Below are 14,446 nucleotides of genomic sequence, written 5' to 3' on the forward strand. Positions count from 1 at the left end.
GTTCAGGGGTGCTCTATGTACAGAGTGCAGGGTTCAGGGGTGCGCTATGTACAGAGTGAATGGTTCAGGGGTGCGCTATGTACAGAGTGCATGGTTCAGGGGTGCGCTATGTACAGAATGCAGGGTTCAGGGGTGTATTATGTACAGAATGCAGGGTTCAGGGGTGTATTATGTACAGAATGCAGGGTTCAGGGGTGCTCTGTGTACAGAGTGCAGGGTTCAGGGGTGCTCTGTGTACAGAGTGCAGGGATCAGGGGTGCTCTATGTACAGAGTGCAGGGTTCAGGGGTGTGCTATGTACAGAGTGCAGATTGCAGGGGTGCGCTATGTACAGAGTGCATGGTTCAGGGGTGCGCTGTGTACAGAATGCAGGGTTCAGGGGTGTATTATGTACAGAATGCAGGGTTCAGGGTTGTATTATGTACAGAATGCAGGGTTCAGGGGTGCTCTATGTACAGAGTGCAGGGTTCAGGGGTGCTCTATGTACAGAGTGCAGGGTTCAGAGTTGTGCTATGTACAGAGTGCAGATTTCAGGGGTGTGCTATGTACAGAGTGCAGATTTCAGGGGTGCGCTATGTACAGAGTGCATGGTTCAGGGGTGTGCTATGTACAGAATGCAGGGTTCAGGGGTGTGCTATGTACAGAGTGCAGGGTTCAGGGGGTGTATTATGTACAGAATGCAGGGTTCAGGGGTGCTCTATGTACAGAGAGCAGAGTTCAGGGGTGCTCTATGTACAGAGGGCAGAGTTCAGTGGTGCTCTATGTACAGAGTGCAGGGTTCAGGGGTGTATTATGTACAGAGTGCAGGGATCAGTGGTGCTTTATGTACAGAGTGCAGGGTTCAGGGGTGCGCTATGTGCAGAGTGCAGGGTTCAGGGGTGTATTATGTACAGAGTGCAGGGATCAGTGGTGCTTTATGTACAGAGTGCAGGGTTCAGGGGTGCACTATGTACAGAGTGCAGGGTTCAGGGGTGCGCTATGTACAGAGTGCAGGGTTCAGGGGTGCGCTATGTACAGAGTGCAGGGTTCAGGGGTGCGCTATGTGCAGGGTTCAGGGGTGCACTATGTGGAGAGTGCAGGGTTCAGGGGTGCGCTATGTACAGAGTGCAGGGTTCAGGGGTGCGCTATGTACAGAGTGCAGGGTTCAGGGGTGCACTTTGTACAGAGTGCAGGGTTTAGGTTTACGTTACATTATGTACAGATCTGTCCCCGCAGTGCCCCGATGTGAGTGTGTGCAGGCATCTGTTAGTTCCAGGAGCCACTGAGAGCAAAGCTGTCTCTGGTAAACACAGAAGGCTTCTGTGTTTATAAGCGACAGCAGGAGTGGAGGATGAGGGCCGGGAGGTGGCAGAACGGGCGTTCCTCCATGTTCCGACTGCAAAACTGGGTGCGAGGGCCACATGACAAGACCTGGCATGCTGGATTCAGCACCCGGGCCTTGCGTTTGATATATGTGTTCTAGAAGATCCCATGAAAGGGACTGTACTCTGGGATTCAGCATTAGCGATCCCTAGATCCGAGTGGGATGGACCGGGAGCTCCCTTCTATTTTAAACTCCACTCTTGCCTAAGATCCATACATATAATACATATAATATATAATAGAAAAGAGAGACCTACCTGGCACTTCATGACTTATGCTGAGGATTTTGGTGTACCTCGGATAAGAGTACGATGTGATGTTCATCTCAGCGCCCGGTGATACCTTAATACAGTTATACGCAACGGAACCCTAAAAATAAATAATTAAATAATTATATACATAATATAACAAATGGAAAAAAATAAAAATAAAAAATATATATATATACATATATATATATATATATATGTAACTATGTAACTATATAAACATATATATATATATATATATATATATATATATATATATATATATATATATATATATATATATATATATATATCATTGATTTTAAAGGAGGAATTTCAAACATACTTTAGACTAAGCATTAAAAGCAATCAGATTCAAGTATTCCCTGGAAAATGACAGTTGGGTGTGGCTTGAAGGAGGGGAGGGGGGGGGGGTGAGAGCTCGAAGTTGGGCAATAAATTATTATAATTATGTAAGGTTACCTATGAAATATTTTTATTGCCCTCGTCATCTGCCTGACTTAGAAATTGGCACACCCGGGTGTATTTACCAAACATAAAATTTCAGATATATTCATCCTGCGAAACTGCATGTACATTCGTTTTGTAAACAGACGTTAGTAGGTTATTTTCTCTTTAGGTTGAACTATTTTTTTTTATATACACATATCTATAGCATAAATCATGAACATAACACATTATGACCACTAGATGGAGCTGATGACCATTAAATTGGTTTTAAAGGCAGCAGGTTTGCATGCAGCTTACCCCTCCCCCCAGCCCTTCCTTATACTTACCTGAATCAGATCCTGATCCAGCGATGTGCACAAGAGCAGAGGCTCTGTCAGCTGTCTACATACTCATTGGCTCAGAGACAGCAGTGGGAGGTTGTTAATCAACACCCAGTGAGGAGGGGGCGGGGCAGAACCTCACTCTGTTTGTCAATGGACACAGAGAGGCGGCTCGCAAGTGAGCATGCACGAGTGCCCCCATAGCAAGCTGCTTACTATGGGGGCACTCGTGGGTGGGGGGAGGAGCCAGGAGCACCGGCGAAGGGCCTATGATGAGGAAGATCGGGGCTGCTCTGTGCAAAACCATTACACAGAGCAGCAGGTAAGGGCCCATTCACACTAGATACTGCACTTCTGCTGCATGTTTTTCCTTGCACATATACATGCAGCTAATGCGCATTTACATGCAGTTGAAGTGCGTTTTTCTATTTGCATTTGTCCTGTGAGGTCTCTTCCTTCTTCTTTCTTTCCCGGCTTCTATGTGCACTGTGATGTGTTGCGGTGCATTTTCCTGCGTTTTTTTTCACATTGCGGTGCGGAAAAATGCAGCATGGTCTACTTTTTTGATTGCAATAATGTGAGCTATGCCCATAGGATTACCTTGATTTTGGACTGTATCAGATTTGTTTGGGAGCCACGTCGCACGACCGCGCAATTGTCACGCAGTGCCGAATCGCAAAAAGGGGCTTGGTCCTTTGGCTGCAAATTGGTCCGGGGCTTAAGTGGTTAATACTCAAACACAATGAGGCATTTTTGAAATAGAAAATGATATCAGCAATCTGATTGGCTGCTATGCACAATAGCACAGGTTTCCCTTGACAAGATACAGAGAAGGTGATACTTACGACCACCGTACTGCTGGAGCTGTTGGTCGGTGGCACGGCGGACAAGGGCAGAGACACCTTCATTGCGTAACAGCTGAGAGTGGGAGGAGCGATGATCAGGTTGGCGCAGAGAAGGGAACCTGCAGATAAATAAGATGATCAAAGCCTGGAAACCAGTATGGCAGACATAGCAGGTATGATAATAAGAAATAGTAAAACATGTGACATCTAATTGATTTATGATTATTATGTATGATGGATTAGCCGCAATCTAATAACCGAAACAATTTAAGGAGCGGCAGCAAAACGAATGATAAAAATATATTTTTAAATTGAAATGTACGTAATACACCGCGTGCCACAACATGTCTGCAAATCAGCTTCACCGTGCAGCTGGGCCCAGATAGAGAACATTGATGGCGGCTTTTCACCTACAAGTCGCAGCAAAAGCCTGTACTGCAGAGCAATGCATTGTGGGGCCAATCATCTGATGCGTTTCAGAAAATACAACACGCAGCAACGCACAACCATGCATCTACTGTTGAGGGAGGGGGTCTGTTGTTGCTGGCTGGTCTATTGTTGTCCGGAGGGGACCTGTTTTTGCCAGGCAGTCTATTGTTGCTGTGGAGGTCTATTGTTACTGGTGGGGGATCTATTGTTGCTGGGAAGTGGTGCTTAGGTTGCTGGAAGAGATCTACTGAGATCTATTGCTGCTGGGAAATCCGGGGCCTATTGTTGAGGTCCATTGTTTCTGGGCGGTCTGTTGTTGCTGGGGGGGGGGGGTGGGATTTATTGTTGCTGCAGGGGGTCTATTGCTGCGGGGGATCCACTTTCCTTCTTCTTTTCTTGTTATTTTTAACAAATTCTATACAAAATTACTGAGCACCACAAAATTATACTTGGTCTGGGCCGTTTTTAAAGCGGGGTTCCACCCTAAAGTGGAACTTCCGCTCATCGGAACCCTCCCCCCCTCCAGTGTCACAGTTGGCACCTTTCAGGGGGGAGGGGGGTGCAGATATCTGTCTAAGACAGGTATTTGCACCCACTTCCGGGCATAGACTCCCACGGGAGTCTATGCTGTTTCCTGTCCTGCCGCGCTGTCTGCTGGGACACACACGAGTCCCAGTGACAGCGCGGACCATTCCTAGTGCGTTGCGCGACTCGTGCATGCGCAGTAGGGAACCGGGAAGTGAAGCGGCAATGCTTCACTTCCTGATTCCCTCACCTAGAATGGCGACATCGCTGGACCCTGGGACAGGTGAGTGTCCATTTATTAAAAGTCAGCAGCTGTAGTATTTATAGCTGCTGGCTTTTAATTTATTTTGTAGGTGGAATCCCTCTTTAATATTGATTGGACCTTGGGCAAAAAATTTCTTGGGCCCCCCCCCCCCATAAAATTTCACTCTCCACCTGCTCTGAGACATACAATAAATAGCAGCTAGACTTAAAATCAGTTTACTGTATCAGATCAGGCAGCAATTACGATTGGTTGCCAGCGGTTACAGCATATCATTACCGCTCACTGACTGGTTACTAGAGGTTACAGTATACATTATGGCTCACTGATTAGTTATTAGAGGTTACAGAAAATTATTTGTGCTTGTTAATTAGTTGCTAGAGATTACTGTACAGTAATACTGCTCACTGATTGGTTGCTAGAGGTTACAGCACATCATCTCCCCACTGCAAGGGGGCATGATATACATATGAATGGCGCCTTTATTTACATATCAGTGCCGTTGGCCACAGCTATTTACTTAGTAATGCCGCCGCTATTTACATATGAATGTCTGTTATTTACATGTAAACACAGGGCCTGCAGGTGAGTCATCTGTACACAACAATAGGGCAGAGCTGGGCAGCATTAGTACCAGCACTTCACACTGAGATATCAGGACACAGCACGGGACTAAAACTTCAAGGGGACAAGGGAGTTTAAACTGGGATAGTTGACAAGTATGAAGCAGCTGCTTTGGGCCCCACAACAATGACAGGGCCCCGGGCAGCTGCCCCTTTTGCCCTGCCTTAAAGACGACCCTGTACTTGGTTATGTGTTTTCTATAAGGGGCGGTACTGGGAGGGGAGTAGGGGGTGGAACCAAGGGGTGATGCTTGGAGGTGGGTAGAGGGCGGAGACAAGAAGTGACCCAAAATGGGGGAGTTCCAGCACCTATTCTCAGAGAAAAAAAAATCCATGAAAATATTAAAAAAAGAATAAACCCTCATAAATAAAACCATTCGATCTCAGTTGCTTAATCGCTTGCCGACCAGCCGCTGTCATTATAAAGCGGCAGGTCGTCTCGGCTGCGCTAATCGCCATAGCTCTATGTCGTCCGCTTTAAGAGCAATAGCAGGTGCCCGCCGGCCATCCGCAATCGCTACACAGTAAGCCAGAACGGGGATCTGTCAATGTAAACAAGCAGATCTCCGTTCTGACAGGGAAGCAGAGAGAGATCTGCTGTTCCTAGTGATCCGAAACGGTGATCTCTCTCTACTCCCTGTCAGTCCCCTCCCCCGCCCCCCACAGTTAGAATCACTACCTAGGACACACTTAACCCCTTGATCGCCCCCTAGCAGGGGCGTTGCTAGGTGTACAAACGATCCGGGGCTAGAGCCCATAGCAGCGTAGTAAAGAAAGTCATATGCTTGGGCGGGCATACACATGTATATAGGTGTGTGTGTGTATATAAATCCCCAGAGAGTCCCCCCTTACATCAGGGTCCCCAGAGATCCTCCTCCTTACATCAGGGTCCCCAGAGATCCTCCTCCTTACATCAGGGTCCCCAGAGGTCCTCCTCCTTACATCAGGGTCCCCAGAGAGCCCCCCACTTGCATCAGGGTTTCCAGAGGGCCCCCCTTACATTAGGGTTCCCAAAGAGCCTCCCCCTTAAATCAGGGTCCCCAGAGAGCCTCCCCCTTAAAATCAGTGTCCCCAGAGAGCCCCCCACTTACATCAGGGTCCCCAGAGAGCCTTGGGGACTTGAGGGCTATGGGCCCCAGATTCGGGGCTATAGCCCCAAAAGCCACCCCCTAGCCAAGCCACTTGCCCCTATTGTTAACCCCTTCCCTGCCAGTGTCATTTGTAAAGTAATCGGTGGCTATTTTTAACTCTGATTGCTGTATAAATATCACTGCCAGCACCCGGGCATCAGCGGTAAATCGCCGCTAGTTTTAGCAAAAAGTTAAAAATATTGTTTGTTTTTTTAAAAATTGTCAGTTTTTTTTTTTTTTGTTTATAGTGCAAAAAATGTAAAAATGCAGAGGTGATCAAATAGCACCAAAAAAAGCTCTATTTGTGGAAAAAAGGAAATAAATTCTGTTTGGGTAAAGCGCCGCACAACCGCGCAATTGTCATTTAAAGCGACGCAGTGCCGTATTGCAAAAAATAGCCTGGTCATTAAGGGGGTAAATCCTTCTGGGGCTGAAGTAAATAAATAACTCACAAAACGGCGCCCCCCTACCGTTGTTGGAGTTATTGAGTTTTAAATACACGTTAACAGCTGTTATTTCTGTGCTTTCCTCCTCTTCATCATATTCAGAGTCGTAATTCTCGTCAAAATCATAGTCACAGTCACCAGATCCCAGCTCTTCATTATGTTCTGGAAGAGAAAAGTACAATTTAATGCATATTTGTGGCACAGTGAGCCCAATTGTAATTAAAATACACATAGCCCTATTCATTAAAATAATGTCATTTCAAAAGTCATTTTCAATATTTCCCAATGTGCAATCTTCATTGAGGAACCACCTGGTGATCCTGCCATGAATGCCCTTGTATAGGCGTTTCCTGTTATAGGGTGACAACACTGTGTTCCCGTCTCCCAGGTCTTCTCCTGCGTTGTCACACTGGGGATGATTTACTAAAACTGGAGATCGCAAAATCTGGTGCAGCTCTGCATAGAAACCAATCATCTTCTACTGTAACTTTAGCTCGTTCAATTAACCTCCCTGGCGGTACGATTATTTCGGATTTTAGGTACTAAAAGCGGTACAATTATTTTGCATGAAAATTTGGCGTTTTATATTGTAGACCTGCAATTCTTAGGAATAACTCACTTAAATCTGTACAAACCAGAGTCTAGCAGACATCCCGGGTATGATAAAGTTTGAAAAAATAAAATCATAAATTATAATATAATAAATAATTATAAATAATTGTACCAAATAATAATATAACAATAATAAAAATTATTCAATAATGTAATCAAATCAAAAACACTGAAATTTGCTCAGTTGCAGAATTGTCACTGTCATTACTTCTCAGTATTTGATGACGGATCTCCCCACAAATCGCTATCGCTCAATTCTGCGAGTGATTCTAATTTATTATCGCTGTTTTCTAGCTGGTCTAAAATAATTTTTGATGTAAAGTGACAGTTTTGGTTGCTATGGACAATCTCCAGTTTCCAGGCAGAAAGAACAATTTTTATATTATAAAACTGCATGCAGGACACTGGGCAGACCACTAGGGACAAAGGAGATGCAAAATTATTACATACAGCAATGTAATCTGTAAGATTACATTATACTGTATGTAATGTGTGTGTTTCACTTTTTTGAATTTGGCGCCGATCTCCGTCCCCGTGCGTCGCAACGCTCGCAGGAAACGGAGATCGGCTCCGTGATAGATCTGGCGGAGGGGACATCGCTGGATCCAAGGGAGAAGGTAAGTAATCTCCTCCTGCATTCAGCGATGCGGTCCCGAGTCTGGCTCGGGGTTACCGTTTTTGGTACAAAATCTCCACCCCGAGCCAGACTCGGGAACACCGCCAGGGGGGTTAACCACTTGCTGACTGAGCACTTAACCCCCCCCCCGCCCAGACCAATTTTCAGCTTTCAGCGCTGATGCACTTTGAATGACAATTGCGCGGTCATGCTACACTGTACTCAGTTGACATTTTTATCATTTTTTCCCACAAATAGAGCTTTCTTTTGGTAGTATTTAAAAAAAAAAAAAAATTGTAAAAATTGTTTTATTTATTTTTTTTTTTATATATTTTGCAAACAGGTAATTTTTCTCTTTCATTGATGTGCACTAATGAGGCGGCACTAATGGGCACCGACATAGCTCCCAACTGTCACTGATTTCAAGGGACTGTCCCTTATTTTGTCCCTCTGTCCCTCATTCCTCCCCATTGGTCCCTCATTTTGGTCTGATCTATATAGATGTATATAAAATGCACTTTTTATCTATCAAAAAGTGTTTTCCAGCGCTAAACCTTTCATCTGATTTCTAAATTGCTGCATTTGTAGATTCCAAAAGCCAATATAAAGGAATAGTAATGGTAAAAAAGCACTTGTGGGCTTAATCAATCTTGTTTTTTTTGTGTGCAATTCTCCTTTAAGGGGGCGTGGCAAGGGTGTGTGTCCTATGCCTGCCTACTTTTGCCGATAGGTGTCCCTCATTCCCATCTCCAAAAGTTGTAAGGTGTGCACCGATAGGTGGCAGTGATGGGCCCCGATGGGTGGCAGTGATGGCCATTGATCGGTTACACTGATAGGCAGCTCTGCTAGGTGGCACTGATTGGCACCACTGGTGGGCATTGATAGGTGGCACTTGTGGGCATTGATAGGTGGCATTGGTGGGCACTGGCAAGTGGCAATGGCAGGTGGCACTGGCAGGGGGTACTGGTGGGCACAGATGAGGCATAATTGTCTCTTCCTCTTTGGGGCCGATGTCCCTTGCAGATAAGCCAGTGATCGGCTTTTTTTTCTCCTCACGTGAAAAAAAAATGATTACCGAGCTTTTGTTTACATCATGTGATCAGCTGTCATTGGCTGACAGCTGATCACGTGGTCAGGGGCCGGAACCGGGCACTTACTCGGATCTGTGATCACCCGAGTCTCAGTGACTCGGTGATCACAGCGTGCGCCCTGCAGGGGGCGCTGTGCAGGGCGCGTGCAAAGGGGAGGCCGTCATATGACGGCCTCGCGGAAATTCAGGTCCGCGCTGTGGCCATCATTCAGCTATAGCGCGGACGACAAGAGGTTAAGCTTTGACAATAAACCCTGGAAGCTGATTGATTTGTATGCAGAGCTGCACCAGATTTTGCACTCTCTAGTCTTAGTAAATCAACCCTTTTGTCCCAATGCAGACTACTGTAGAAGTGGATGAGTCACTTACACAGGCATGACCCACTGCTGTCACCAACAGGAAGCTCGTCCTAAGAAATGACAAGCAGCCATCACTTTAGTGCACGTAGGCAGGAAGTGGCTGCAAAGAGGCTTTCAGGAGATCAGCAGCACTGAACTGTTACGAAAGGATTATGTTTTTTAATGCTGTCTTTATCTGAGAAGACCTATCCCTTTTTTTCCCCCCTTGAAATCATTATTACAGGGACTGAAATTAAGGGAAAATTCAAACATTCTGAGTTATCAGAGGAAGGTGAAAAAAAAAGATCCTCCAATGGTAACACCAGTGGCTAAGACAAGATGTTTCCTCTGATTCCCTGCTGTGGGCAGGAAGTAAAGGAAAATCTCCCCATTCACCCTTGCGTTCTCACTTCCAATTTTGCATGGGTGATTTCCGCATGTCACACATAGGGCAGCCCCGTTCACTTCTATGGGCTGCTCTATGCGCATGCGTCGCCTCAAAAGAAGCTCCTGCTCCCATTGGGGCTACAAGCTTCACGTGATTTTTAAAGGCGCGATTGCAGCGCAATAATCACAGCACAATTGGGGTGCCATTTAGAAGGAATGGCGCCCAAACGCTCCTCGTAATTGCTGTGTGATTTGGAATCATGGTCAGAATCGTAGCAATTCTGTCCACAGTTCCAAATGACCAAGTGTGGGTGGGGCCTAAAGGCTCGTTCACATCTCTGTTGCCCTCTGAAAAGTGATATGCAGTGGATCGCTTTTCAGAGGGTGTTTAACAGGTGGCTGAGAGACAATATATCCCCTCCTTACCACCCGCTTAACCCTGTAAACCTTCCACGCCACAACTGGGTGCATTGCAGGGCAGTTGCGAAGCAGCCAAAGTCACTTGAATGGGTTGCATTCGGCAGTGGTACTGCCTGTTGAAAATTATGCTGTGGGAAACACAGTTTTACTGCCCCCCGACAGCCCCCTTAATCTAAAACAAACAGCCAGAGGGGGTTGTACACATCCTGTGTCTACGATGCTTTGCGACTGTGGCATGTATAAAAGCCCCTCCATCCGTTGTGGTAGAGCATGGGTGCTCAACCTGTGGCCCTCCAGCTGCTGTGGAACTACAAGTCCCATGAGGCATTGCTAGGCTGACAGTCACAAGCATGACTCCCAAAAACAGAGGCATGATGAGACTTGTAGTTCTGCAGCAGCTGGACGGCCACAGGTTGAGCACCCATGTGGTAGAGGGTTCAGAGGGCCCTGGTCAGGGGAGCTTACAATCTAAAGCACGGTGTCAAACACAAGGCCTGCAGGCTGAATCTGGCCCTCCAGGCCATTTTATGTGGCCTTCACACCTCTCCTCCAGCTGCGGAAACCCCCTTCATTTCTGCCACCACCTTGTCTCAGCAGTCTGCAGCATAGAGGAGAACTCCTCCACCAGATCCTGGGTTTCTCTTTGCAACCACGGAGAGGTTCGTTTCTGCAACCCACCCCCATCTCAGCAGTCAACAGCAGAGAAGAGGACAGAACTCCTCCGCCAGATCCTGGGCTTCTCTGTAGGGCCATGGAGATGTTTGTCTATGCCACTCCTAACCTCGCCAATCTCAGAACTCCTCTTATGCTGTGTACACATGACCGGACTTTTCAACGGACTAGGTCGACGGTCTTCCTGACGGACTTTCGGCGGATTTCTGATGGACTTTCCGAACGAACGGACTTGGACACACACAATCACACCAAAGTCCGAGGGATTCGAACGTGATGACGTACGACCGGACTAGAATAAGGAAGTTCATAGCCAGTAGCCAATAGCTGCCCTAGCGTCGGTTTTCGTGCGTCGGACTAGCATACAGACAAACTGATTTTTCGACCGGACTCGAGTCCATCGGAAAGATTTGAAACATGTTTTATTTCTAGGTCCGTCAGACTTTTGGGGAAAAAAAAGTCCACTGGAGCCCATACACGATCATAATATCCGACGCATTCATTCCGACGGACCTAGTCCATCGAAAAGTCTGGTCGTGTGTACGCGGCATTACAGATCTTGCCCCTCTCTGTGCAGACTCTGGCAGCTGACTCCTGCCCTCCTCTGATTCTCCTCCAGACCCACACTTTCTGCTTCCCAGCTCCACCCTCAGCTTCTTCCCGGTGTTGTGTCAAATACCGTCCCCCGTCGGATAGTGTCCGCCACAGTACGGAGGACAAGGATACTCCGAAGGTCTCGGAAGATGAACGGCGCCTGTGCCGTGAGTTCAGGTTCAAGCCCCACCATCCAAGTGGACATAGAGTTAGAATAAAAAATAGCCGAGTGAACCGAGTCCATGCCTGAAGCGTGGTGAGTGAAGCGAACCCGTCAGGGGCCCTGTTACTATGTGTAACTGTATGTCCACTTGGATGGTGGGGCTTGCACCTGCACAGGCACCGTTCTTCTTCAGAGACTTTCGGAGTCTCCTTGTCCTCCGTACTGAGCAAGTGCTGTGCCTGTGCAGTACGGGGCGGACATTATCCGATGGCCGGACAGTTTTTGGCAGAACAGCGGCAGCAGCACAAGGTAAGGGGGGTGCACTGTGATGTAAGTGAGGGTGGGGGACTCTTGACTTCTGGTGTTGGGGGAGGGATGCTCTTGACATATGATGGAAGGGGGGGAGTGCTCTGGACATCTAATCTTACAGATACAACCTTTCAGGACAACAGGCCTCATGCACACGGACGTTTTTACAGCCGCTTTTTTGAGCGTTTTTTGCAGCTTAAAAAACGCCTGTCCATGTTAGTCTATGGCTTCATGCCCACCTAGGCGTTTTTGAGCTGCAAATGGCATAGGCGTTTTTAAGCTGTAGAAAAAACCCAGGACCAGTGCGTTCCGTGGCGCGGAGCTAGAGCTGTAAAAACGCGAATCGCGGAAAATCGCGCACAAACGCGCATAAACGCGCAACATATTTTTTTTGTTTTCTGAGTGCTATAGCCAAGAGATGTATTTCTTTAAAAAACGCTACTTAATGCTAACGCACAAAAACGCGCAAAAACGCCAATGCAAAACACGGTAAAAATCGCGTTTTTAACGCCGATTTTTCCAGGCTTTAGAGCTAGCTTTGCAGCCAGTTTTTTAAAACGTCCATGTGCATGAGCACTAATACTGATGAGGCCCAGTAATGAACTTGGGTTGGACACCCCTGATCCAAAGGCAGGATACTTCTGCTCCTCACAAAGCCCTGGAGGAACCTGGAAGGAAAGTTATTCAATTACCGAACCATCGGTGAATGTTCACCTGTTAGGAAAGCTGCCGAAATCTCCACCGTCACCTGGACACAGAGAGAGCAGTTATCATTGTGGCACTTCTTCACCGTTTCCACTCTGAGGTCGCTCGGCACCAGGACGGGGGTCATCGCTGCCTCTATGTCTCCAGGACTGCACCACATTTCTGTATTGGAGAAGGCAGAAACACAGATGAGTTACCCTGCCAAGGACAATGTCCCTTATTTTGTTCTGATGATTAGACCTCTATAAAAATGTAATATTTAAAGCTGAACACCAGGCAAAAAAAAAGCTGAACTAAGCTGGAGTGTTTTTAACCTAAGCTGAGTGCCACCACCTTCATGGGATGGTGGAGGAATGTAAATGTCTTTGCTTTTGTTGGTTCTGTAAGGGCCGGTTCACACAGGGGGCGACACGAGGCGACATGACTTGCCGTGCCGCGACCTGACAAGTCGCCCCCGTTCTGTACAATGGAACCGTTCTAAGAGGAGCGACTCGAGTCGCTCCGACTCAGAAAAAAGGTTCCTGTACTACTTTTGGGCGACCTCGGGGCGACTTGCATTGACTTCTATACAGAAGTCATTTGCAAGTCGCCGCTGAGGTCGCGGCAGGTCGCGGCGAGGCAAGTCGTGTCGCCTCGCATCGCCCCCTGTGTGAACCGAGCCTTACCGTTGAAAAGGCATTCCTGGTGTGAACATTTTCTCCTGACTTCTACTAGGTGTGTCTAAAATGTTTGGTAAATGTTATCCAAAAACAAACAAAACAGAAGATACAAACAAATTACCTTTATTGCCCAAAATAATCGCCATCCTTCACAACACATAGTAACCCTATTGAACATCTGTGGCACAGTCTCAAATGGAAGGTGGAGGAGCACAAGATCTCTAACATACACCATCTCTGTGATGTGGTCATGGAGGAGTAGAAGAGGACTCCAGTGGCAACCTGTGAAGCTCTGGTGAACTCCATGCCCAAGAGGGTTAAGGCAGTGCTGGAAAATAATGGTAGCCACACAAAATATTGACACTTTGTGCCCAATTTGGACATTTTCACTTAGGGGTGTACTCACTTTTGTTGCCAGCGGTTTAGACATTAATGGCTGTGTGTTGAGTTATTTTAAGGAGACAGCAAATTTACACTGTTATACAAGCTGTACACTCACTACTTTACATTGTAGCAAAGTGTAATTTCTTCAGTGTTGTCACATGAAAAGATAGAATAAACTAGAAAAGTCTACAATTTCTGGGGAAATTGTGTAAAGGGGTTCTTGCCTCCACCTACTGGAGTGAGCGGAGTAACTGGGTGGAGTGGCTTGAGTAACTGTTGTGTGGTTAGAGTAGCTGGAGTAACTGTGAAAGTGTTAAAAAGCTTAAAGTGGTTGTATACTCAATTTTTTTACTTTTACCTACAGGAAAGCCTATAATAAGGCTTACCTGTAGGTAAAAAAAATATCTCCTAAACCTGTACGGTTTAGGAGATATTCCCCTCGGTATGCGCCGCTGACTGCAGCGGCGCATGCGCACAAGGGGATTCTCGGCCTGAAAATCCGGCAGTGGACCGGCCGGCCGGAATGAAATCTCCCGCGCGCATGCAGCGCCAGAGCCGCGATACCCAGAAGAAACGCAGAGGGAGTATGTCAGCTCCCTCGGCGTGATGGGGCCAGATGTCGGGGCCTCGTTCTAAGGTAAGTAGAGCATACTAGCTCATTATGCCTTTTGCTTTGCAGGTTTAAAAAAAAAAAAAAAATGTGCGGGTTTACTACTGCTTTAATATTTAAAAAAGTATAAATAGTAGTAAAAAAAGTTGAAGAAGTCCCATCATTAGCTGAAAGAGCGGAACATTTTTTTTTTAAATGATTTTTTTTTTTTTAATGATTTTTTTTTT

General features: G+C 46.6%; 1 protein-coding gene across 1 annotated transcript in view; it reads right to left on the bottom strand.

The window, feature by feature from the left end:
* Window positions 1-14,446, bottom strand: part of IL17RC (interleukin 17 receptor C) — a 120,943-nt gene that overhangs the window by 45,900 nt on the left and 60,597 nt on the right. Inside the window, exons 3-6 of the mRNA XM_077451777.1 lie at window positions 12,576-12,728; window positions 6,685-6,822; window positions 3,246-3,364; window positions 1,619-1,730 (exon numbers count right to left, since the gene is read on the bottom strand). Of these exons, the coding sequence (XP_077307903.1) occupies window positions 1,619-1,730; window positions 3,246-3,364; window positions 6,685-6,822; window positions 12,576-12,728 (522 nt within the window). The remainder of the gene's footprint in view (window positions 1-1,618; window positions 1,731-3,245; window positions 3,365-6,684; window positions 6,823-12,575; window positions 12,729-14,446) is intronic.

The sequence above is a fragment of the Lithobates pipiens genome, unplaced genomic scaffold (assembly GCF_037356315.1).
Source record: "Lithobates pipiens isolate NorthernLeopardFrog02 unplaced genomic scaffold, aLitPip1_a1.2 Scaffold_23, whole genome shotgun sequence".
Lineage (NCBI taxonomy): Eukaryota > Metazoa > Chordata > Amphibia > Anura > Ranidae > Lithobates > Lithobates pipiens.